Consider the following 26,589-nt stretch of genomic DNA (forward strand, 5'->3'; position numbering starts at 1 on the left):
TTACAACAGTTGGCAACTGACCACGGTCACTTATACCCCGAGGCAGCCAACCTATTACGTCATGATTTCTACGTCGACGATCTAATAAGCGGAAATAACTGTTTAGAAACTGCTAAAAAACTACAAATAGATCTGATAAAATTATTAAAATGCGGGGGTATGAACCTAAGAAAGTGGTCAAGTAATGCTACCGAGCTACTAGAACAATTGACCGAAGATCAAATTTCACAAACAAAGTTCGACTTCAAACAAGACGATTCAATGAAAACACTTGGCCTCGGTTGGAATCCCAAATCAGACATATTCACATTTAGCTGGAACTTAAAACCAAACTCAAAGAGAATACTTACTAAACCCGCACTACTGTCGGAAATTTCACAACTATACGATCCCCTTGGCTGGTTCTCCCCTGTCACTGTAAAAGCTAAGCTTATTTTCCAACGCGTTTGGACGAAAAAACTTGCTTGGGATGAGGCATTGCCTAAAGACATACAAGACGAGTGGCTGAAAACGAAAGATCAACTTGAAGAACTAAGAATTGTGAAAATAAGTCGTTGGATTGGAAGCATTCAGAACAACATAGAATTATTAGCATTCAGCGACGCAAGTGAAAAAGCTTATTCAAGCGTAATTTATACACGGACAATTAATCAACACGGACAGCCGGTGGTAAGCTTGCTGGTAGCGAAAACTAGGGTTGCCCCACTGGCACAAAAATTATCGCTGCCGAGACTTGAACTGAGCGGTGCCTTGCTATTAACACAATTGGTTAACAAGGTAACTGAATCCCTTTCGGGGTACAATATAACTGTGTGGGCTTGGTGTGACTCAAAAGTGGTCCTGGCTTGGCTACAGGGAAAGGCGTCCAAATACGAAAAATATGTGGAAAACCGCGTCGTGAAAATAACTCAGGTTATATCCGCATCCAACTGGCTTTACATAGAATCAAAAAGGAATCCCGCGGATTGTGCAACTAGAGGCTTATATCCTAAACAACTCGTGAATACTGAGTTATGGTGGTCAGGTCCTGAAATGCTAAAAACATTTACGAGCAAACCCGAAAAACTGCGTTGTGTATTTACAACAACGGAAGACGAAAAACGTGAAGTCTCAACCTTAACCCAACAAAATAATAATATTGTAAGTGATTTGATAAATAAACATAGTACGTTGAGTCACGTTACGCGGATTATTGCTTGGATAACACGATTCAGTACAAATGCACTGAATAACATTACAACAAACAAGAAATTTGACGCTGCTCGGCACACGCTTCACAATAATTGTTTAACAAAATTGGAACTTGAGAACGCAATGACTATAATAACAAGAAATATTCAACGACTTGAATTCAATTTAGAATACGATCTATTACTCAAAGGTCAACCTGTAACTATCAAAAGTTCTATACGCAAACTATATCCCTATTTGGACCAAGAGGGCATTATGCGTGTGGGCGGACGCTTAAATAAAACGAACCTACCACCTGGCATGAAAGACCCCGCAATTGTTCCTAGGACTAGCAGATTAACCGAGTTGATAATAAACCAAGCTCATGCGGCAACTTTACACGGGGGTGCCCGACTTACGCTCGTCTACATCCGTCAACAATATTGGATAGTAGGGGGCAACAGAGCTGTTAAAACACAACTACGACGGTGTGTACGCTGCCATCGATTTAAACCTAACGAAACCTATCAACTAATGGCTGATCTTCCTTCACCGCGCGTGACACCTTCGCGCCCGTTTACGCACACGGGGGTCGACTTCACGGGTCACGTGGATGTCAAATTAAACAAAGGAAGAGGGATTAAGACGTCCAAGGGATATATTGCGATCTTTGTTTGTTTGGCAACAAAAGCCGTGCACATAGAACTAGTTTCTGATTTGAGTACTGAAACTTTTATCAGTGCTTTCCAAAGAATGTGTGCCAGACGTGGAACACCTGGCCATGTTTACTCAGATTGTGGGACAAACTTTATTGGGGCATCGAAAATGTTAAATCACGAATACGAAATATTTAAAACTACACTGTCTCCTGACTTTTTCAATGAAATAAGCAAAATGAAAGTAGAGTGGCACTTCAATGCCCCGGCTTGGCCAACTGGTGGTGGGATTTGGGAGGCAGCGGTGCGTTCCATGAAATACCACTTGCGGCGCGTACTTGGCGAACAAAAGCTTACTTTTGAGGAGTTTTCAACCTTGTTGTGTCAAATAGAAGCGTGCATGAACTCACGGCCGCTTTGCCCACTTTCAGAAGACCCAGACGAATTCTACTACTATTTGACGCCCGGACACTTTCTGACAGGTAGTCCAACCATGACGCTGCCACTAGGAGACTACAACGATGACCGCCATCTCAATTTACGCAGACGATGGCAGCTAACCGAAAACATGTTTCATCAGTTTTGGAAACACTGGTCTTCGGAATACCTAACAACGTTACAAGCCCGAAGCAAGTGGTTAAAACCCACACATAACATCAAAATCAATGATATCGTCTTAGTCAAGGACAATAACCTTCCGCCAGGAAAGTGGGCTCTAGGGCGCGTGATCGAAGTCCATTCTGGTAGCGACGGACACGTGCGAGTTGCAACTGTAAAAACGCAAGCTAGCATATTGAAGCGCCCGATTACGAAACTGTCGCTGCTACCACTTGAAACTACGCAATAACCTACAAACAATATAATAATAAATTCATTATTATCGCACAAGTTAAGCAATACACAGTCTACATCTACGAGCCTAAAACAATTGAGAAGATGTTAACAACCGTACTTCTTCTGATTGCTTCCGCAACTGGTCGCACCCAACTATTGGGAGTTGCCACCTCAAGTGTTCAAATCGCAAGTTTGGGCAGGGATCGTCCTATATACTACGACACTATTGGAAAAGCACAATTGATCCATAACGAGTGGAGACTGCTTATGTATTACAACTTATCTACCTACTGGAACGGAGTTCAAAAGTTTGAAAACTATTTACAGGATATTTTACACTTTTGTCAAAGTTTGGAGCCAAGATATTGTGAAACAACAATACGTCAACTATCACACGAATTGGACCTTCTACAGCATTACAACAACATACTACTGGCCCCACACAAACATTTGTCGGGTCGCAACAAACGGGGGTTGATTGACGGAGTCGGTTACGTCGCGAACAGTCTCTTTGGAATTCTAGATCAGAGATTTGTTCAACAATATCAGAAGGATATTCAAACTATTCAGAACAACGACAACCATCTACTAGAACTTGTGCGAAACCAAACCTCTATTGTCGAAATTCAGAATGACATTTTGAAGAAAAACGAGCAAAACATGAACAACCAGTTTACACTCATCGACACCTTCATGAACGAAACTGACTTTAAGCTGGCGAAGATCGAATCGGCAATCGAAGTGGCTATGGCAACCTCCTACTTTACTTCAGCTTCACTTGCTGCACATTTACTATTATCTAACTTAAAAACCATTCAAGAAACTCTTTTTAGCACACTAATGGATACTTATAAAGGTCGGATCGACATTCACCTGCTTACTCCAGCCAACTTGATCCAACAGCTCACTACTATCTCTGGCCAGTTGCCCAAGACATTGACTTTACCCATAGTGAACATCCAAGACGAATTAAAAGATATATATGAATTGATTTACGTCAAGGCTCGAGTTACGGATACCTATTTTATGTATGAGCTGCACATTCCACTGGCGAGCGATGAAGACTTCGTTGTTTACCAAATCTATCCTTTGCCTATGAAGAATTTATATGAATCAAACGATACAGTAGTGGTTTCCGTGTCATCCAAATACATCGCTGTAAACTTGGAGAAGAATACTTACGTCAGATTTAGCGAAAAGGAACTAAGTCGCTGCATTCAACGGCGAAGGGATAATTTCATCTGCATGTTGAACTTGCCAATCTTCAATTTACAAAACATCAATGCTCCCTGTGAAGCCAAATTATTAGGACATCAATCAACATCAACCTGCAATACAAAGAAATTAGAATGCGACACGGCTTGGGTCGAGTTACACAACACGAACACGTGGCTAGTGACGTGCTGTGACGAGTGCAATATACGTACCGTGTGTAATGGTGAAGTCAGAGTGCACGTCATCAACGGGTCATCGATTGTATCTCTGAAAGAAGGATGTATTCTCCAAACAAGAGACTTAAAAATACATTCTCACAACCAATATTACAGCAATGTTAAGCAGGACTACGACATCCAAATTCCGTCGCTGGATAAAACGATAAATGCCATAGTTGACACACATCCTACTTCGCTGCTGAAACCGACACACATCGAAGACATCGCTGTGGTCGAAAATCGTCTACGATCCCTAAAGAACAATGAACAACTCCCTGCACCGACGACGTTAACAACGCACGATATACACCATTATGCCATTTCCTATATACTACTGGCTATCGTAGGATTGGCGATAGCCGTATGGGTGGCGAGTAAACATGGTTACTGCAACCGCAATACGTGTGACATCAGTAACCCTACGGGTACAACCGAGGACATCGAAGTGCAGACTGTAACACCAACTACTGGGATAAAGACGTTGTTCGGTTCCCGTTCGAGGAGCATACGCCCGCATCCAAAGCCGCGAGCGGAGGCGTCGGTCGATGCTGAATGTGCCTGTTCGAAGTCTGCCTCGGATATCCAATTTAAATTTTAGATACCTAAACTTATTAACCAATGTTTTTGTTATGAATTTTTAGTTTATACATTTCAACAATTTCTTCTTTGTACGGGTGATTCTCATTCATTAATTAATAAATACTTTTTTTGTTATTACTTCCGGGTTGGGAATATGTACGGTTTACGTACACTTAGTTGATATTCCGCTGATCTTACACAAATCGGCTGATTGTTTTGTAATTATAATTAATTTATATTTAGTGTGCATTTTAACAAACGAGCGTCCGCACGTGTGTGAGAGTCACCTTTCAACTCTAAAACTGTATTTACGTAACTAGAATAATAAATTACTACGGGAAGAAGTTTCTTTCACTTGCGCACTCACAACTACTTAACTCTTAAACTATCAGTAGTGTACCGGTTACTAAACTGTACACACCATCTGACCGCTCTGAAGTTGATTTAAGGTCGTAGCACACGTATCAATTCGGAAAGGGATCGTCACCGTCGTTATTACAAAAGTGTACGTTAAATATTGTAACATACAAATAAATAAATAAATATTGTACAATATGCTATCTTTTCATCCATCACTATTATTTTGCCGGTTACGAAAACTATCCAAGCACTGAAAGTTTTGAAGCACTAATCCGTATGATTATCACCTAATGTGATGAGACACCTGAGTTTTAATTAAACAATAGTAGTAAAAAAAAATGATATCGTCGGGGACTGCCAAATAGTAGGGCGTCACGTCACGTCGGCAACACTAATGTAGGGAATGCTAAAATGCTGTAGGGATTCCAAATAATGAAAACAATCGAGTAATTATGATAATAGGCAATATGTTCGCACCGGTGTCGTTGTCGGCGGCGTGCACGGCCAGCACGAGGTCGCCGGGCGCGGCCGCCTCGCTGACGGCGGCGCGGTACACGTCCTGCGGGAACTCGGGCGCGCAGTCGTTCACGTCCAGCACGCGCAGCGTCACGGCGGCGTCGGCGTACGCGCCCGTCACGCCGTCCGTGGCGCGCACCACCAGCGCGTGCTCGCGCGCCGCCTCGTAGTCCAGCTCCGCGCGCGCCACCAGCACGCCTGCGCACACACACGCGTCACACACGTCACACGGGCCACATGACCGAGCATGCACCGGAGAAGGCGCCTTCTCCATATGACACAGACACCCAAAGCCTCCGCGTGTGGACCGATACCGGCTGCGAAATGCGTCGTTATGATCGAGCGAGCGCCACTGGTGAGCGATAGGATAGCGTGAGGGATGGTCGTCGTTCCCGCACTGTCGCGTCTACTACGGGTGCGAATCCCACTCGACGCGCCGCGTACGTGTGATGTAAGGTTTCAATATTAGTAGTTATATTAAAAATATTGTATAAAAATTGCAGGTTGACGAGTGGATAGACGCCGGTAGTCGAGCGGCGCAGTGCAGTAGCGCGGTAGTGGCCGCTGCCCGCGGGTACTACATGTATGAGTGACGTGATCGACGAGGCGCGTGGGACACAAGCACAGTGACATGCGAAGAGCGCACGACGGCACTACGTCCACCGGGAGCGGCGAGGGGGAGAGGGGGGGAGGGGCGTGGGGGTGGCAGCGGTGAAGGGCGGGGTTGTGACGCAGAATACTCACATGGACTATTGCCTCTGTCGGGTGCTGCGGATAAAACCAATACGTTAGTAACGCAATCATTGAACCCAACACCTACGGACAACCACGTACCGTGCGTTAATACATTCACTCTACTCCACCGACTAACCTCTGTGCCACTATTAATGGTAAGTATATTATATACGAGTATAGTACGCGGAACATTGTTCTTTTCATAGAAATATTCTTTTTATCGCTTTCTCAATCAGAATCGAAACTATCGGGCCGCGTACTGACATGCAACAAATATAATATAGTAATAATAATATCATGGAGGACAATTATGAAAGTTGTGGTGTAGTTGATAACCAACCTATGTCATGTAATGATATCTGGTAATCATTTACATTATGTGTGCGTTTCATGCGTGCGCGACGCCAGCACTTCGCTCTCGTAGGTACGCCTAATTTGAGGGAGGCTTAAATTTTTTTTGTTTGGGGTCTCACGGGGTCGCCTCTCTCATGTTGTCCCCTATATTCATTATCTAGAGTACTACATAGGCGCTTGTGATTTAAAGGTTAGGGTTTTAATTTATATTTAGGTAAGTATATAATATGTAGTTTATGGGAGAATTATGTTGAAGATATTCTTATTAACAGAAATATTATTGTATTTTTCCTATATTTATAAAAGTAGCCATTACATAATAAGGCCACGCGAAGTCGCTAACTGAACATCCTCATTAGCCAGCAAGCATGTTGTTAGGAAAACATCACTCAAAAATTACGATTCGATTACTCATATAATTTGAATTAAATTATTCGTCATAATCTCGAGAGTCGCAGACGTTAAGGCTGGTTTTATAGCTACGCTGTCAGACGCGCCGTTGAGCAGCGCGCGTTTGAAAAGCGCGCGGTCCGCTGTAAAACGAGATTAACACCGCGCGTTTCGCCGTACCGGCGAACAGCGCGCGTTTAATTAACAGCGCTGCTCGAGAGCTGTCGAAACGCGTAGCTATAAAACCAGCCTAAGATCGTACGAGGCGGTCGGTGATCACCCGGTGACATTTATACCCGCATGCATACACCGTGACGTTCGTGAGCGACAGCGGTCGGTAATCGTGCACCGGCCGCGTGCTCGTCGGGCCGGAGCGCTCGTGACGCACTCCCGGCGCGGCACGTACCGGTGTCGAAGTGCAACTCGAAGAGTCCCTGCGCGTCGTCCAGCAGCGTGTAGATGAGCTGGCGGCCGAGCGGCGACACGGCGCGCAGCGGCGGCGCCAGCGCGGCGCCGGGCGGCGCGTCCTCGCGCGCCTGCAGCGCGTAGTGCGCCTGCGCCCAGGCCGGCGCCGCGCCGCCGCCCCACACGCGCACCGTCACGGCCGCGTCGGCGCCGCACGCCGGCACGCCGCCGTCGAAGGCCGCGATCACGAGCGCGTACAGCTGGTTGTGCGCGTCCAGCGTCTGCTTCAGCGAGATCTGGCCGCTGCGCCGGTCCACGCGGAACAGCTCGCCGTGCCCGCGCTTCATCTCGTACCGCACCTGCGAAACGCCGCCCGTCAGAACCGCTCGGTCGCTTATTGTGTCGCTCGCGCTCGTCGCTCCCCCGCCACTCACCTCGCCGTTGTCGTTGGCGTCCAGGTCGATCGCCTTGACCTTGAGCACGGGCGTCCCGGGCTCGGCGCCGGCGAGCACGGCGGCGGCGTAGGGCCGGTCCACGAACACCGGGCAGTTGTCGTTGACGTCGGTGACGGACACGTGCAGGCGCGCGCGCGCCACGCGCGGCTCGGCGCCGGGCGGGCCGCTGCGCGCCTCCAACACCAGCGTGTACGAGTCGCGCGTCTCGCGGTCCAGCGCTAGACCACTGCTGCGAACGGCGCCCGAAGTCAGCCCGACCTGTCGTAAACCAAGCAGAGGAATGTTAGGCCTTTAGCTTTAAATGGCTCCTAGTATTGTAAATATCATATTCACTTCGCGTCTAATAAGCGAAATGAATATCGTCTAAGGATCTTGAAGCGTCTAAGTTAAAAAGTCTAAGCGTCTAAGGATCTTGAAGACTTTCTGCGACAATAACCGTATATTTTAGGATTGCCATTGATAAATAAATAAATATGAATAAGACTTCCTTTACCGAGTGACTGACTGATGGACAACGCAGTCGAAACTACTGAACGTAGAAATTTTTAATTTGGCATGTAGATTCCTAAGGAAGTGTAGAGCAGTAGTAAATAGCCCCCTCCCCCAAAAGAGTAAAAGGGGGATTTTTACATGAATTTTAATTTAATAGGGTTTCATGCTTAAAATATAGAAGTCGAACCCTACTATTAGGCTTCCGTTGTATGTCCGTCTGTCCGCAGGCTGTATCTGGTTTATGCTCAAACATTAATTTTCTCTCTTCTTTGCTTATAACTTCTTTCGTTTTTTATTCAATTTAACTTTAATATTAAACCCCCCACCTGTACCAAAAATAAAATAGCGTCCTTCAAAAAACCGTACACTCCACTACATTTAGCATGTGCGTTGGGAATTATCTACAATTACCGGTATTTATCGATTACTCACATTTACCGTAACATATACACCTACTCATGAAGCACTTCTCCTGTCTCTGTCTCGCTTGCAAACCGCCACCTTTTAGAGTGGGATTGTGCAACACGCGGATACACACTAAACAGGGGTCCGCGCATCAAGTGTTATTCTTTTATTTCCAAAATGAAAGAACTCCTAAGCATAAGGAAGATTTTCTAAAAACACTGAAACGCCTACTTATTTCTTTATCTCTTATCAAAGGCCTCGAGATTCTACCGCCAAAGTGCGAAAACCCATAAAATCTGTCATCTTGTATATTTACTCCTTAGGGGATGATTTTCTGGATACTCTCAAATACTACTCTCATATAGTACATTTTATGCTTCTAACTTCCGTAGTTTCGGCTCTGCGATGAGTCTCAGTCAGTACATGTCATTTTATACGTACGTACTTTAACACAGTAAGATGTAGAGGTGGAGCTATATTACACTTACTGCACTTTGTCGTTCATTTATAGTTTACTGCAAGGACTAAACCGGTAACATATAAAATATTTTTTAATTAACTGTGACCGCAAAAAGTTAGTCTATACTATCACGCGCGGAAAATAGTCTAGGCATTTGATAGTTTTCCCTAGGTAGGAAAGCATTCCAACGCATTTTTACAACGCAAAATTAAACTAAGTATGTAAGTAGAAGAAATTTCCTAGAATTTATGCGTAATATTTTTTTTCATAAAATTAATAGCTTTGGCGTACGAGCGGAGCGCCGCAAAGTATTTGTTATTCATCTGCACAACCGCGTGTTTTTCGTATATTTTTCTAAAATATTATATTACTGCCGCCGGTTTTGAAGAAGTAGGTATAAGGGTAACATGTTGCCTTTGCATCGGGTCCCTGTCTCTCGACTATTGAGACTACACACCTACACAGTGTATATGTATAGTTCCATACTCTCGACGTTCAACGAAGCGTCTGACGGTAAGCCATCAGTATACGTTAGATGTTTATACACATATTATATATTAGATGTTTATACAGTATACATACGCTAGATTGGATGTTTGGAAAACTTTTCAGGTAACACCCTTTTTTTTCACCAAATGACTGGACTAAAAATATTATAACACAAAATATTTTTTTGCGCGAACTGTGTTCTCATCTCCCTCACCGACTAACCTCGAAACCGTCGATCGGATTCAGAATGCGAAATTCGATATGTTCGTTGAGCGCGGCGCCGAGCACGTTGAGCACGGCGATGGTGGCGGGCTTGGTGGAGTTCTCCACCACCGAGCCGTAGTAGTCGGACTTCTGGAAGGCGAGGCCCGAGTTGTCCGCCTCGCGCACGCGCACCTCGACGCGCGCCGTGCTGGAGTAGCGGCCGTCGCTGGCGCGCAGCCGCAGGCGGTAGGCGTCGCGCAGCGCGGCCGGCGCCGCCACGCTCAGCGTGCCGTCCGCCGCCAGCGAGAACGCGCCCTCCGCGTCGCCCTCCATGACGTCGTACTGCACGGCGGCGCCGGGCGGCAGGTCGGGGTCGTGCGCCGCCACGCTGGCCACGGTCACGCCCGCCCACGTGGGCAGCAGCACCGTCGCCTCGTACACCGCCTGCGAGAACTCCGGCGGACAGTCGTTCACGTCGATCACCTCCACGAACACCTTCGCGACGCTCCCCGACGGGAGCCTCGGCGTGCCCATGTCGATCACCTGGCGACGAATGGAAATTATGTATAACGGGCGGGTGCCGCGGCGACGAGTCGCGTCGGAGACGGTCGACGGAACGTACCCTGACGCTGAACTCGTGGCGCTCGGCGCGCTCGTAGTCGAGCGGCGCGCGCAGGTGCAGCGCGCCTGTGGTGGAGTCGACGCGGAACAGCGCGGCGGCGGCGGGCTGCAGGATCTCGTAGGCGCGCTGGCGGTTGGCGGGCGAGTCCGCGTCGTCCGTCAGCAGCACGAGCGGCGCGGGCTCCTCGCGCGGCGCGTCCGCGTCCATGACCAGCGCGCCCGGCGCCGCCGCCTCCGACACTCGCCCGCGGTACGCGCGCCGCCGCAGCGTCGGCGCCCACTCGTTGCGGTCGAGCACGTGCACGCCCACGTGAGCCGTCGCCGTGCCGCCGCCCTGTATACGTTATAAAATTTGGTCAGCGGAGGCGATTCTCGAAGATACAGTATTACACATGACGCACTCATTAAAACTATATTTTTTTATGGACTACAGTTTTATCACTACTGTCACTCACCATGTTAATAGCGGTGATCGTTAAATTGTAGAAGTCTTGCGTTTCATAGTCGAGAGGGGCGGCGGTGGCGAGTAGGCCCGCGGCGGGGTTGAGGCGGAACAGGCCGGCGCCTCCCTGCAGCGAGAACCACACCGCCGTGGCGCTGCGCACCTCGAGCGTGGCCAGCGCCGCGCCCGCCGGCTCGTTCTCGTACACCTCGCACGACAGCTCGGCGGCGAGGAAGCGCGGCGGCGCCGAGTCGGGCTCCACCAGCAGCACGTGCAGCGGCAGCGTGGAGGCGCGCGCGGCGGGCGGCGGGTTGGCGGCGCGCACGTGCAGCGTGTAGTCGCGCGGGCCCGCGGCCGGCGGCGCGCGCGCCAGGCGCACGTCGCCCAGCGCCGCGTCCACGGCGAACAGGCCGCCCGCGTCGCCGCCCGCCAGCGAGTACACGATGCGCGCGGCGTCGCCCGCGTCGCGGTCGGCGGCGCGCAGCGCGGCCACCAGCGTGCCGGGCGCCGCGCCCCGCGCCACGCGCGCCTCGGCCAGGCGCCGGCCCCACTCGGGCGCGTGCTCGTCGGCGTCGTGCACGCGCACCGTGACGCGCGCGTAGGCCCGCGACGCGCGCGGCGCCTGGTCGCGCGCCCACACCGTCAGCTCGTGCGAGCCCGCGCTCTCCCTGTACCGATTCAGGTTTTAATTCGATTTCATGCTAAATCGTTTGTACGTCGAGTGAGTATTCGTTTGAATAGCTATATGGTGGTATCTCACCTGTCGAGCGGCTGTGCGAGCTCCAACACTCCGCTGAACTCGTGCAGGCGGAACAGCGCGGCGGAGGCGGGCGCGCGCGTGGCGTGGATGCCGTACAGCAGGCGCGCGCCGGGCGCGGGCGCGGCGCCGGGGGCGGCGGGCGGCGCGGGCCCGGCGGGCTCGGCGCGCACGGCCACCAGCGCCTCGCCCACGCGCGTGGCCTCGGACGTCTCCACGGAGTAGGAGTCGCGCACGAACGACACGCCGCCCTCGTTGGCGTCGTTGATCACGCTCACGTTCACCTGTCGCCCGATCGTTTTATGTTAATCTTTAATGTCAATCACTTCAGAACTTTAAAGATTTCGGTGCTTTAGTGATAAACGAGGTATAAAAGAAGTTATAATTTCTTGTGAACGATTAAATCACTTCGTAATTTAAATGATGTCTCTCGGGCGGTGTCCATTTTGATATAATTTATCTATGTATTGTCGATAAAATTGTGAACTGACCGTAGCGTAGACGACGTGCAGTCCATCCGTGACGGACACGTTGAGCGAGTAGTGCGCCTGCCTCTCCCACAGCAGCCGCTTGGCCAGCACGAGGCTGCCGTCCTCGCGGCCGATGTAAAACTCCTGTCGCGGGTCGCCGTCTGTCACATATGTCATGTCAATAAAGCGTATAAATAAAGTGGATGTATCGCTCGATTCTATCGTATGCATTATCGGTTCCTCGATGCTTTCGAACTTACCAGAAATGGTGTAGTAAAGGGCGTCGTTGTCGGGGTCAGTCGCCTGCAGCACGGCGAGGAGGAAGCCCGGTGCGTCCAGCTCCGCCACTTGGAGAGGCGGCGGCGCGGGCAGCGTAGGCGCCGCGCCCCCGCCGCGAGCCACGCCGCGCACGCTGGCGCGGGACACGGCGCAGCGCGGCCGCGGCCCGCCGTCACACGCTCGTATCTGCACACAAACACGCGCTGTGACTGCAGTGCCCGGTGACGTCACTCCGGTCTGCTCACTCGCGAGTACGTACTGTGACGTCGTAGGAGTCGCCGGGGGCCAGCGCCAGGCGCGGCGCCATGTACAGGCGGCCGGTGTCGGCGTGCACGCGCAGCAGGCCGCGCGCGGCGCCGCGTGCTCTGGCCCAGTACCGCACGGTGCCGTTAGCGCCTTCATCGCTGTCGAACGCTACCACCTGCGCAACAACACTGTGAGTCTCACAAATTGTGGGATATGTGTCGCACTGTCAACACCACTGTGGATAGCGTGTCGCGAATGGTCATTGGGCTTAATTTTCTATTGATTGTATTATTTTAAACAACCATTTATTACACTAGTGTTTTTTACTATAATAATATTTACTATACTGTGTATTCTTGGGTGACCATGTTGGGTGGTTGAAATCATAGGTATTCAAATTGCGATCGGTCGTATTGCCATTCATTTGTTATGCATATTTAATCAACATAAACTGTTGGCGGCGGGTTTGATAGATGACATTAGGATCGAAATAGATCGCGATATGTTTTCGTTACGCAGTGTAGGGTATAAGTATAAGGTGTATGTAAAGTAATAGTCCACTTAACAAAGTAGGTGTAGAGTGCGTGAGCGGGATCCAAAGAAATTTCTTCAGAAATTGGTTCAGGATGCTTAGAGTGTAAACATATTAAAAATCCCCGCCTCTAGGAGGGGCCCCGGAGAGGGGGGGGGGGTTAGGGGGATTAAAGTTCCCATTTTTTAGTTTTTCACTAATATTTTTAAAATGGTTCATCGTAGAGAAAAAGTGTCTTCTACATAATGAAAGTTGATAAAATTGTCTGCCCCCTCCCCCCACTCCGGCGCCCCTCCTAAAGGCGGGGATTTTTGTATGTTTACACTCTAAACATTCTGAACCAATTTCTGAAGAAATTGCTTAGGATTCCGCTCACGCACTCTACACCCGCTTTTGGAGTATTCTTTGAGCGAACTATAAAAGATTCTAGATTTTCATTTGACTCGAGGTAACAAGTGGCAAAATTGTACAATCGGTGCTGGGAGGCTGTGTGGCGAGTTACCGTGGCGACGTATAGTCCGAGCGGCGCGGGGTCGTCGTACAAGTCCCAGGGCGCGCGTGCGCCGGAGCCCTCGTCGTCGTCGTCGCCGTCCCACTCCGTGCTGCTCTCGTCGCGCGCCTCGGCGCCGCCCGCCGCGTCGCCCTGCGGAAGCGCACGCGCTACACACTACCACTCCACACGCTAAGGCTTAATGTTAATGAGTCTAATCCGGCTGCGGTCGCGCCCTCCCCGGGAGCCGGCTTAAGGTAATATTCTCGTTCGGTAATTAGTTCACTGCACACATCACACATCAATCGAAGAAAGCTGGCATGCCGGCGCGCCGCTGTGAGCGGCCCGGGTGCCGGACGAGACGCTTACCTGCGGCAAGGCGTGGTCGGGCGCGAGCGGCGCGGGCACGCGGATGTCGTAGAAGCGCTGCGCGAAGGCGGGCGCGTGGTCGTTGATGTCGCGCAGGCGCACGGTGACGCGCGCCGTGCTCGCCAGCTCGCCGTCCGAGCACTGCACCTCCAGCGCGTGCGTGGCGGCCGCCTCGCGGTCTAGCGTGCGCCCCGTCGTCACTATTTCGCCTGGAATTATTCAAACTCACCAAATTGTTGTCATTCTTCACCCAAGCTCGAAAAGGTGTAGGTGAATCGATAGATTATAGATTCACTTACACCTTATCGAGAGGTAACGCACTTATCACTGATTTATCTAATTCTAATTACCGGTTCGTTCGTCGATAGAGAAGAGTCCGTCGGGGTTGCCGGCCACGATAGAGTAGGTGATGTTGGGCGGCACGGGCGCGGCGTCCGCGTCGTGCGCCGTGACGGTGAGCACGCGCGTGCCGGCCGCGCACTGCTCCGGGACGGAGGCGCTGTAGGCGGCGCGCTCGGGCCACGGCACCATGTCGTTGACGTCGGCCACCTCCACGAACACCTGCACGCAGGCGTGGCGCGGCACCAGGCCGTGGTCCTGCGCGCACAGCGTGAGCCAGTAGTGCGGCACGGCCTCGCGGTCCAGCGGCGTCAGCGTGCGGATGACGCCGGCGTCGTCCACCGAGAAGTGCGCCATGCCGGAGCCCGCCACGATGTAGTAGGCGAGGCGCGAGTCGCGGCCCGGCGGGTCGGCGTCGCTGGCGGCCGCCGTCAGCACCACGGTGGCGCGCGCCGCGTCTTCGCGCACCGAGCACGTCAGCACGCCGTGCGCCGCGAACTGCGGCGCGTGCTGGTTCTCGTCCACGTCCACCACCTGTACCGTACTTAGTAGCTTAATGGTATTTTAGTACATTTCAAAATATACCGCCTCTTTCGTATACAATTTATTCTTTCTTTTTTCTTTCTTTCTTTTTAAAAAAGACAACTCCCGCACTAAGAATTGCTCTTGTGTCGCGGGGACTTTTACAAACATACAAACAACGGACACAAAGCACAACCAGACCCGAAACAATTATTTGTGGATCGCACAAATAATTGCTCCGTGTGGGAATCGAACCCACGACCTCCCGACGCAGTAGTGTTGGCGTGGTGACCTAAACCACTGCGCCACGGAGGCAGTCAGTTATTAACTTCCTTGAGGACGGAAACGACATCATCGTTACACTTATCACGCATCTCATATTACTATAAAACCACAAACCTCGACGATGACGGTCGCCTCGGCCCACAACGCCGGTTGGCCGCCATCCGTCGCGCGCACCGTCACGCCGTACACCTGCGACGTAAACTTTAGTATTCGCAGCCGTCTGTTGTATAATTAAATCTTAAGAGGAATTCGAATGTCTAACGAGCTACATTACCTGTCTCTCCTCGAAGTCCAAGAGTTTGGCGGTGCGCAGTGTGCCGGAGGTGGAGTCGACGGTGAACACGAGGTCGTCGGGTCCCTGGTCGGGGAGCGAGTAAGAGACGCGGCCGCCGGCGCCCAGGTCCGGGTCGAAGGCGTCCACGACGGCCACCAGCGTGCCGGCGGGCACGTCCTCGCGCACCCGCGCGCTGTACGTGGCGAGCGCGAACCGCGGCGCGTTGTCGTTGACGTCGTCCACCGCCACGCGCACCAGCGCGTCGGCGTGCAGCCCGCCGCCGTCCGTGGCGCGCAGCGTGAGCTCGTACAGCGCGCGCCGCTCGCGGTCCAGCGCCGCGCACACCGCCAGCACGCCCGACGTGCGGTCCACGCAGAACTCGCCCGCGCCGGCGCCGCTCACGCTGTACGTGATGCGCGCGAACGCGCCCGCGTCGCGGTCGGTGGCGTTAGCGCGGAATATCGCCGTACCGTTAAGCGCATTTTCGGTCACTCTGAAGCTGGCCAACGTTTTTTCGAAGCGCGGTGGGTTGTCGTTGACGTCGAGCACGGTGACGGGCAGAAGCCGCGAAACCGAGTGCTGCGGCGAGCCTAAATCGTACACGGTGATATTCAGATAGTATTCGCTCTCTCGTTCGCGGTCTAGGTAGCCGATGACTTGCAGCTCGCCAGTGTCGGGATCGATGCGAAAGGCGGAGTCGGCGTCACCGCCGGAGATTCCGTATACGAGTAGTCCGTTGTAGCCGAGGTCGCGGTCGCGCGCTTTTAACTTGACGAGAGAGGTGCCGAGCGCGACCGACTCGTTTACCTTTACCTCCACGGGAAAATCTATAAATTCTGGCGCATGTAAGTTTTCACCGTATCGAGAGGGCGCCAAGGAGAATTCGTCCGCGAGGTCTAGCGGTGCATTGCTGCGCTCGGCGGCCGCTAGCAGTTCGGTAAGACGGCGCGCGACGCCGGTGTCGCGGCACTCCAGAGCGCCCGTGTCTCCGCCGCTGCCGCCGCTGGTGACGAGGTGAAGGGTCATCGATGTTGCATCCGCGAAGTGCGTGCCGTCGGTCGCCGTCACGTTGAGCACTCGTGAGTCGGCGCGAATGTCGCTTAGATCGCAGGATAGACTCATGACGCCGGTGCCCGAGTCGAGAGCGAAGCAGTTGTCCTCGTTGCCGCCGATGATCCGATAAGAGACGACGTCGCCGGCGTCAAAGTCGATAGCGGAAAGCGTCACTATTTCTGAGCCGATGGCGAGGCGTCGCGGCAGATAGCCCACGCAGTCGACGCGCTCGAACTGCGGCCTGTTGTCGTTCACGTCCTCGAGTCGTACAACGAGGCGCATCTCCGCTTGCCTTCTGTACGGCGTGCCCCAGTCACTGGCGCGGATTCGCAACGTGTACTCTCTTCGCATGCTTTCGTAATCCAGTAAGCGAGTAGTACGCACCGCACCTGAGAAATGGTCAACGTCGAAAGGAACGGGCTGAAGGTTAGCTATGCTGTAGGATATATAGGCGTTGTCACCGGAGTCAGCATCGCGCGCGATTACCCGCGCGACCACGGCTCCACTGGGCCCGTTCTCCTGTACTGTCACTTCGGTCACTTCTCTTTCAAATACAGGGTCGTTATCGTTCGAATCGAGTACGGTAATTTTCACCTTTGCGGAAGATTGTTTCCTTGTTCCGGCGTTTCCTTGATCTATCGCGGACACTGTCAACGTGTAGAGAGCTTTCTCTTCGGCATCGAGAGGCACTGCGGTGTAGAGTACGCCCGTGTCAGGATTCACGTAGAACTCTTCGCCCTCGTTGCCACCGACGACTTCTATGTAGACACGAGCGTTGCGACCCTCGTCGCGATCGCTGACCTTGAGCCTGATAACGGGCGTGTTGGGCGGCACCGTCTCGGGGACGCTGGCCTCGTACACCTCACGACTAAAGACGGGCGCGTTGTCGTTGGCGTCCACGAGCGTGACGGGCAGCGTGAGGTAGGAGGCGCGCGGCGGGTGGCCGGCGTCCACGGCGCGCAGCGTCAGGTTGTAGCCGGCGGGCGCCGTCTCGCGGTCCAGCAGCGCGTGCACTAGCACGTCGTACTCGCCCGGCTGCGACGACGCGCGCACGCGGAAGTGTCCGTCTGGGTCGCCGTCCACGATGTCCAGGCTGGCGATACGCCCGTGCTCGCCTGCGTCTTCATCGCTTACCTCCACAATGGCGTATATCTCGGCGGTGGAGTTCTCAACGATCTCGGGCATACGTCGCACCCGCAGCTCGGGCGCGTGCAGGTTTACTCGCGAGACCCGCACCTTGACGGTGGCGCGCGCCGCGGGAGCTTCTTCGCCGCGCGTCAGCAGCGAAGCGCGGTCACGCGCTAGCACCGTGAACTCGTGGAGGGGCGCCTCGGCGGCGGACAGCGGCCGAGTGATGGTGATGACGCCGGTGGTGGGGTGCACGGCGAATCGGTCGGTGGGCTCCGCCAGGCTGTAGTAGATTTCACCGTTGAGGCCGAGGTCGGCGTCCTCCGCGGTGACGCGCGCCACGCTCGCGTGCAGCGGCGTGTCCTCCGGCACCAGCGCCTCGTACTCGGTGGGGTAGAAGAGCGGGCTCAGGTCGTTCTCGTCGGCGACGGTGACGGCGAGCGCGGCGTCCGCCTCGAGCGTGCGCCCGCCGGGGAGGTGCGCGGTGGCGCGCACGTCGAGCCGGTACGAGTCGCGCCGCTCGCGGTTGAGCACGTCGGCGTGGCCGGCGCGCGTGCGGATTGACAGAAAGCAAAAGTCACCGACGGTGCGCTCCTCTGCCTTAAAGAACTTGTCTTTATCGCCGTGTCGTATGCGGAAGCGCACTCTCGCGTCGGGCGCGGGCAGGCGCACACCCAACGGTTCGTCGGCGGGCGGCTGCTCGGCGTACGTGCGCGGCGGGCTGTTCTCCGGGATGCTGAGGTTGTAGAGGGAGCGTGCGAAGCGCAGCTCGGGCGGCGCGGCGGGTGGCGCCTGGGGCGGGCCGGGGCCGGCGCGCGCGCCCCACAGCGCCGCCAGCACCAGCCACGCGCGAAACACGCACATGCCGCTCACACTCCGATGCACTGCCGAGAGCCGACACAACAATACTGCATTAGATTTTGAACTAGGTAACATGCACTTAATTGCGTCATAATATCAAGAGGTGGTCTGTTCCGAGGTAAAGTAACAGCAGCAATATAGTGTGGCGTGACGAGTGCGTACCTCATACAGCGTGTGTGCGCGTGTCGGGTGCGGGCTCGCTGACGTCACGCGCGCGCTGCTCCCAGTGCTCGCTCACTGGTCATGGCAAACAGCGCGCTGTCCGCTCTCTCTGAAACAACATGCGCTCTATTTAACATTCTATTCGAAACATAATAATATACATTGAATAATTAAATCTTATATTAGCCTTTAAGTTATTTTATTCAAGGATTTCATTACTCTTCGCTATGTAAATAGTAAGTATTACTTATTAAGATTTAAGTTTCGTTAGTATTAAAATTACTCCGTGGACAAAAAAGTAGTAGATGTAAATTTAAGTGATGAACAGCAGATCTAGTGACGCAACATATTAGGTCGGGGAAAAAGTCTAACAAAAAAAACCTTGTAATAAAATCTTTTCTCTACACAAAAAAGGTCGATATTTGGGTACCTCACGAGCTCACTGAAAGAAACCTAATGAACCGTGTACTCATTTGTGATTCTTGAAGCCAAAGATATTTTATTACAAGTTCATACATAGTATAATGCTAAAAGACTTTTTCCCCGACCTAATATCTGACAGAGTGCGGTGTGTATCAGATATGTGAGTGTATGTGGGTGTATGTGAGCATGTGAGCGAGGCACTGGCGCAGGTCCTACGACCATGCAACACCGTGCAGGGTACTGTGGGCGCGCAGCAGAAACACCGCCACATACATAGTATGTCTCACGTAACAGAACATGTCACTGTTACAAGAAGCAAACTTATTACTTGTGGTCGCGCAACTACATGTATTAGTTAGACTCTGTTAGACGAACAGATTCATAGCGCGATTATAAACGTCAAGTGTTGTAACTATTACATTTCAGGAATGTTACAAGCAATGAAGCAAATCGATAAAAAAATGAAAATTAATGCTCGTAGTCTCTACCGAGAGATTGCGAAGCGTCTCGTCGATGCTACACGTGCCCAGAGTGCTGGCCTTCACTTGGGTCAAAGAATTAGCATTGCCATCCAACGTGGCAATGCTGCCAGCATTCTGGGTACGTTACCAGTCGACGATGGTGAAGAGAAATTCTACGACGCGTGACGCACTCCTTTTGTATCCATATTTTATACTAGCTTTTACCCGCGACTTCGTCTGCCACCTGAATTTTCCCCGGGGTAAAAAGTCTATGTGTTATGTGCTACCTATATACCAAAATACCAAATTTCATCCTAATCTGTTGAGTAGTATATGCGTGAAAGAGTAACAAACATCCATATTCACAAACTTTCACATTTATAAAATTAGTAGGATCTGTCTACCAAATTTCATCAAAGTTTTTCAATAGTTCTTGTGTGAAGGTATTTTGAAAGAAACAATCATGAGGAATGACATGGCGACAGTTGTTTAACATAGCCCTTTATAGAATGTTGCATTTTAGTTAATAAATACTTTGTATGATACGTTTGTAGGGTTTTCTCTAAAACCACTGAATTACTTCACGATTTTTTGTTACTTATACAAAGCATATTTTGTTGTTAAAGAATAATTAATTATTCCTTAACAACAAAATATGCTTTCTTTTTCACAAAAAATATTCTCAAAATTATTTATATCTCATAATATAACGAAGTCGCGCTAAGGTAATCAGCCATTAAAACATTTTTGTCAATTCAATGTTATTTTAATATTGAATATTCGCGTCTTCGTTCGCCACCTGAATTTTCCCGGGAAATGCGTCATTTTCCCGGGGTAAAAAGTAGCCTATGTCCTTTCTCGGGTATCAAAATATCTCCATACCAAATTTCATGCAAATTGGTTCCGTAGTTTAGGCGTGATTGAGTAGCAGATAGACAGACGGGCAAACAGAGTTACTTTCGCATTTATAATATTAGTATGGATTGTAAATATATTGTATAATTGTAAATATTTTGTTTTTTGTTAATTATTTCTAGTTTAGTTTAATGTTAAAAGTTATTTATAGTTTAGTTTTGCATATGTTCTTAACTAAGGTAGTTTTAGGTGTATTGTTATTATTAAATTAGTAGAATTAAATATGAAAATAAAATTTACATCAATGGATAATGAATGTAATGTCATTGTGTTCTTAGAGAGTCGTACAGTGTAGATACTGTTCGTAGTGACTTCTAGCGACTACTACAGCTGATCCACACACATACGGACACGAGTGCGATGACGTCATCTGCGTACAGTCGCAGGTTACCCACATTACTTGCGCTTTTCGTCTTCATATTGAGTAACAATGAATGCATGCACTATTTACTTGTGTAGGCACAAACACTAACTCAATTACTAACTAGTAAATGCTTAAAGCAATGAAAGTCATGTTATTTGTACTGCGATGCTCGAACTCCTTCGTCTAGTTGGTCGTAAAACTCGTAAACACTGCAAGCCTACGCTAGGTGCGTAGTGCGTACTTAGTGGCCACAGTTGATGTGAAATAATCCAAATCTAATCCTCATCGGTAGCATTGCATAATTCCTGTGTATTCACTCGCTTGGTGTTTTTGGTGAAAATTTGCCTGTTGTTAATCAGTGTCTTAATTATCTCCAAGCACAAACATTGGTTTTGTATTTGCATAAAGTAGTTTTCGTATTTATAATTATTTAAGTAGGTACATAAAACAATACTTGTAGTTAGCATACTGAAAATAATATTTATAGGTAGGTTAAAATTTTCGAGGATTATCAGCAAGAAATATGTCAAAAAACATTTTGATGATGCTATCGAATTCAAATATCTTTTATTTCGTAAACTTTTTACAACTTACAAGTATCTTAGGTCTGAATAATACTTACAACTAAACGAACTAAACATGTTTTGAATCTACCACCGTTTGGGAAACGCTGTTGGTCATGAGGAGAAATGTCAAGAAACTCACAGCTGAGTTGAGCTGAGCAAACTGGCTTTAATTGCTAATAATTACTATTATTATCTTCGTGTACATAACATTGCTATATTAATGCTTTATTGTGCGTTGAAGCTTAACCTCACAGACCAATCCGTGCAGCCGTTGTTACACACTATTAAAAAAATAGCCCATTTCTGTCCCACTGCCGTGCAAGTGTCTCCCCGCAATGAGGTAGCCTCAGGTAGCAGATAGGCCTTGAGTTCACCGCGCTGGCTAAGCGCAGGTTGGGGAGTTTGCATGCCCTCAAGAATTGTGTTAAAGAAGCAGGGTTACATGACGATGTTTTCTTTCACCGTTAGAACAAGTGAAATTTTGAATACACACGTATCTCCGAAAAGTCATAAGTGTTTCTTCGGTTTCATTACAAATAAATAATGAAATTGATTAAATCGTCACTCTACCTGGTCAATGGTCTTAACTTTTGCAGGTTTAGAACGTAAGTAAACCTTTGATTGAAATATTGGATTGTTAGAAAAAATAAGAATTGTAGATAGAAGTAACACGTTTAACATTATAACTTATCAGACGATTACTTCCATCAATCACGGGGAGCATTGCACGATACCAAATTCAATAAGCATCAACAGTTTTGAGACAATTTATAATAACACTCAAGACTAGTGCGGCAGGAATATGTCGTTGAACATTCTTGTTCACAATATTAATAACGAAAAATGACTACAACTGCTCATGACAGAGTCCACGGTAGTACTTGCTCACCAAACTGTAGGTGTTAACTAATGTACAGTGTAGAAGTGTATAGTGTAGAATGGTGATACTAGCTTTACTACAGATATATATAAGTACCATATCAGATGCAGCATGTAGGTAGTGTCTGTGCAGTTAGACTAGACGTGCTCGCGCGTGGTGGCCGCGCTCGTACATGCAGACATACAGACTGTAGTAGCACGAACGCGCGATAACTACGTTTAATTCATAATCATTTAAAGCATCTTATGCAGTTCTCTTTATAGATTTCGTGGAAGATATAAATTATGAAAATGTATTAAAGACTTTTACACCATTCTCATCCTTGAGTTTATTATTATTTTGCCTGCTTTGTTGGGTTGGGCATGGAGGGTTAGTAGCTTAACTCTACAATGAGATCTGATTACTTTTTTACGGTACAGGCTCTTCTTGTTATAGAAAATGTTTTTGTGAGACAAACTATACTCTATACATTGCAATATTTGGTATGATACAAGAGTTGCTTGCTGTGTTGCAGCTTTCACGAGTGAGCTCGTCCGTATTGTGGTCGGTTACAATCCTGTGGATTCATAATGGTAACGTTTTCAACCCGCGAGACGGAGATGAAGTCAGGGGAGAGGGGAAGGGGAAGTGGGAGGGGTGCGCGTTTACCTGAAGGATCAGCACCGCTTTGATCGCGGACTCACTGTGACGCCGTGACACACGTGCAAATGTTCGCATTCCTCGGTTAGGGTACTTTCATACTGTGTGCTGTGCTATCTAACTACACCAAGCATCCGATATTATAACTTCTTCATTGGACAATTAATTATTATGAGCATACAACGCCAACGAGCGTAAAAGAGTAGATATTTGTTCCACGCCCTCTGTAGTCGCTATGGAGAACGTTTGAGTAGCGCTTATATGAAGGAACTCCTGAAATTCAGGCAGTTTCGCTAGCGACACTAGATGTCGCTGGGAGTACAATCCATTGCAAAGTCACAAATTATTAATACATAACCCTGCATACGACGCTTTAGTAATCTGTAACAACAGAACTCTCAATGCTTACATTATCTATTATTTCAAGCCACGTTTAGGTTGAAAACTAGACTGAAATAAATATTTTTCAAAATCACATATTTTGTTTACACGTGGTCGAGATAGATAGTACCTCTAGAACGTAGTGAATAGAACATGGCGTCTAAGTCGTCCTACTTTCCTAATAACTGATAACAGCTAAACGACAGATTATGCGCATAATCGTCAACCTGTCTTGTAAAGCGTTAGTAAGCAGTGTTGTAGCAATAGTTTCCTTTTGACACAAATACTGGTAACAGATAGTATATTCGTTTGTTCCTAGATCAACTAAATGTGTTTGGGCATAAAAATATTTCTAATTTCTAATATGTGAAAAAAGTTAGGCATAACAATGAAGAGTCGTTTTAATCGCTGAATTTACACTATTTAATTTTTTTTGAAAATTGGTAGTAAGTAGACAATTGCTTTATGAAAGACGGCACTCACGGCACTGTATTACTATGTCCTCATCGCTCAGAATGCAGGGGTAGAGAAGTAGGATGAAGTCATATTACAATGTACTATCAGCACACACTACGGTGCTGGCGCCTGGCGTCTTTCAACTGTGGTTCATGTTCATCATTTGTAAATGTCCATCGGCAAAACGTTGCATGACAAACGTCAGTCTACAATAAATAGATCTCTCGGAGGTAGTTTTAGTCAATCGTGTAGCGTCATTATGTTCAATTATTTCGGTTTATTATAACGTTTACTTTGTAGATATTTATAATTCAGGTTCAGAGAGTCAACAATATAACTCCCTGATATAAGTGTTAACAATAAGCCAGTTGCCAGTTGGTGGTGGCCAAGTTTGTTCGGAAATGAGTCTTTGTAATGGTTTACAGGACATTTGATGTTCATTTAAAGAATCGAAGGGTGGAAAAACAGTATGTAGTAAAATTAAATGCAAAATGAAATTTCCCCTAGTTAAGGTTCAGAATTTGCTCCAACAGTAAGTGTGTTGGACATGGGTCTTTTCTACGAATTATTTGATAGACTTATATTTGTACAATGTGTGAAGGAGGTATCTTAACGTAGAGTTGAAATTGTGCGCTTAATTCCGCGCACAAACCTGCGTTCTACAATAGGTCCCCGGCTTAGAGCAGGATGCCACGAGACAGCTGGCTCGATGATACCGGGGCGAGGGTCACATGTGTGTCGGGGGCTCAAGGTCGCGCTCGTTAAGTTCATTGTGACAGTGCTCCCACGCACACCAGCACGCCAGCTATCATGGGAACAGCTGAACCAGGAAGATATTATTGTTTGTTTCTCGGAATGGGTTGGATGAGTGTTTGTTTGTAGCGTGTGGAGGCCGACGATGGCGTGGAAGTAGAGCGTCACGGTTGACGGCGCGGGCACGCTGCGGGCGCGGCGCGACACGTCGCGGTCCGGCGCGTCACGGTGACGTCACCGCTGACTCACGCGCACCTCGCTGCGCCGCGCCGCTTTGTTCGCGACTCTGATAAGCTAAGTCGTGAGCTATCGCCGCGAGCGACTCGCGCTCGTCCATTGTTTGCTCTACAAATTCACACGTACTCTATAACGGCCCAGGTGCCAGATGCCAGCGCTTTGTTTATTTTATTATTATGCAAGTTTATGAAACACGGCACGCTACCTAAAGACCTATCCGACGGATTAGGTAAACTAGTTTGAGAGAATCCACAGAAGAGTTCGTCTTACTTCATGCATAATATCTGTTTATTTTGCTTGTAGTAGTTAGCTTGTTCATCGTTGATTATATTAACTATATTAAGGAGTGTGGAAGTAGAGCGGCCGGTGGAGACAGAGACTTGGTTGTACGAGATGTAAGGAAGACGTGTGATGATGTCAGCGGTGTGCGGCGCGGACACGGCGCGGTCTCACCGCGGGGTCATCGGCCTGACCTTCCTCGCCATCTGACATACATGTTATTAACACTACGACTCTCCGAGTTTGGAGTCAGCACTGTGGCCACTGATCGTCGACACGTGTCATGTAATCAAGCAGTAATGCTAATAAGATCATCTGTATATGGCACCGGCTCATTGTTCAGCCTTACGCTAAGATAATATGTTTGTGATTTAAAATGTAGGTCAGTTGAAATCTGTCGCTGATAACGATGTTGGTAGCTATCAGTAAGTATATTATTGTCTTTTTATTTGTCTATATGTAGAGATATTATACTGTTTTGTAGCCGATATGCAATGTGCAAGCCTAAATAAACCAAAACCATACCTAGTTACCTACTGCTTGCAGACTCAGGCATTGTAATAATAAGCAAATAAAAAAGATTAAGGGTAATGTTTAAAGAAATATTTCGCTCAGGTACACGAACTTCTTTAGTGGTGTGAGTGAAGGACGAATTTGGTAGTGAGCGGTCTCTCGCTCAGGTATGCGCGATAACATCCCGCGGGCGCTCGGCGGCGAACAAACGGCCGGTGCGCAGCGGGTGAGGGGCGGGTGAGGGGCGAGTGAGGGGCGGGGCAGGCGCGGCGCGGGGCGGGGGCCGGCAGCTGCGCGCACGCACACGCGGCCGCCTTGTTTACAAACAGGCGCACGCGGCGCTAGCGCGCGGTGGTGTGCGCGCTGTGCACCCGCGCCCCGCGCCGCGCCGCGCCGCACACTCCGCACCGACGCAGCGCTATTCGCTCAGCATCTTAGAGCACGTTTTGAAGTGTTTCCCGTACAATCCGAACTATTTACTTGTCGATTATTTCATCTTGTTTTAGGAGTGAGAACTGGTCGTTGAACACGAAAGTACCTACAAAGATCACCTTGGCTAGAAGGACCCCTTGAAAGAAACAGGTGTACGAGTGCACAATAATTTTATTGCAACCGACAGCTTGAAAGCTGTGCGCTACGTAGAAAAAGTGTAGAGATCGTCTCTACATAATGTTCACAAGTTGCGATTATTATGACGTACGTCTGTACAAAATTAAAATAAAAGAGATTTAAATCCTTTCGAGCAGCTAGGCAATGTGATTACTCAATGCAGTTTATATTTTAATCACTTGTATCAAAGTAGGAACATGCGTCGAAATTATGATGTTGATCCTATAAGATAAGAGTAATTCTACAAAAGAAACTGATAATAACATTTCTATTTTTAGGTGTCTCTGCATTGAACGGATTCCGTAAGAGAGTAAACTTCACAGATCATTGAACAAAATTCCCAGAT

The 26,589-nt window shown here is 49.2% G+C and overlaps 1 protein-coding gene across 2 annotated transcripts in view; it reads right to left on the reverse strand.

Annotated features, from left to right (window-relative positions):
- Positions 1–26,589, reverse strand: part of kug (FAT atypical cadherin kugelei) — a 53,593-nt gene that overhangs the window by 19,063 nt on the left and 7,941 nt on the right. Inside the window, exons 2-18 of one of the 2 annotated variants that reach the window (XM_076116391.1) lie at positions 18,768–18,876; positions 15,564–18,628; positions 15,404–15,478; positions 14,494–15,016; positions 14,144–14,352; positions 13,787–13,927; positions 12,766–12,927; positions 12,488–12,692; positions 12,249–12,388; positions 11,761–12,041; positions 11,014–11,668; positions 10,560–10,892; positions 9,956–10,480; positions 7,867–8,145; positions 7,434–7,791; positions 6,293–6,316; positions 5,510–5,746 (exon numbers count right to left, since the gene is read on the reverse strand). In XM_076116391.1, coding sequence (XP_075972506.1) covers positions 5,510–5,746; positions 6,293–6,316; positions 7,434–7,791; positions 7,867–8,145; positions 9,956–10,480; positions 10,560–10,892; positions 11,014–11,668; positions 11,761–12,041; positions 12,249–12,388; positions 12,488–12,692; positions 12,766–12,927; positions 13,787–13,927; positions 14,144–14,352; positions 14,494–15,016; positions 15,404–15,478; positions 15,564–18,608 — 7,192 coding nt within the window. In that variant the 5' untranslated portion in view covers positions 18,609–18,628; positions 18,768–18,876. The remainder of the gene's footprint in view (positions 1–5,509; positions 5,747–6,292; positions 6,317–7,433; positions 7,792–7,866; positions 8,146–9,955; positions 10,481–10,559; positions 10,893–11,013; positions 11,669–11,760; positions 12,042–12,248; positions 12,389–12,487; positions 12,693–12,765; positions 12,928–13,786; positions 13,928–14,143; positions 14,353–14,493; positions 15,017–15,403; positions 15,479–15,563; positions 18,629–18,767; positions 18,877–26,589) is intronic. The other variant, XM_076116392.1, reaches the window with a different exon arrangement.

This window comes from Anticarsia gemmatalis, chromosome 7 (genome assembly GCF_050436995.1).
Source record: "Anticarsia gemmatalis isolate Benzon Research Colony breed Stoneville strain chromosome 7, ilAntGemm2 primary, whole genome shotgun sequence".
Lineage (NCBI taxonomy): Eukaryota > Metazoa > Arthropoda > Insecta > Lepidoptera > Erebidae > Anticarsia > Anticarsia gemmatalis.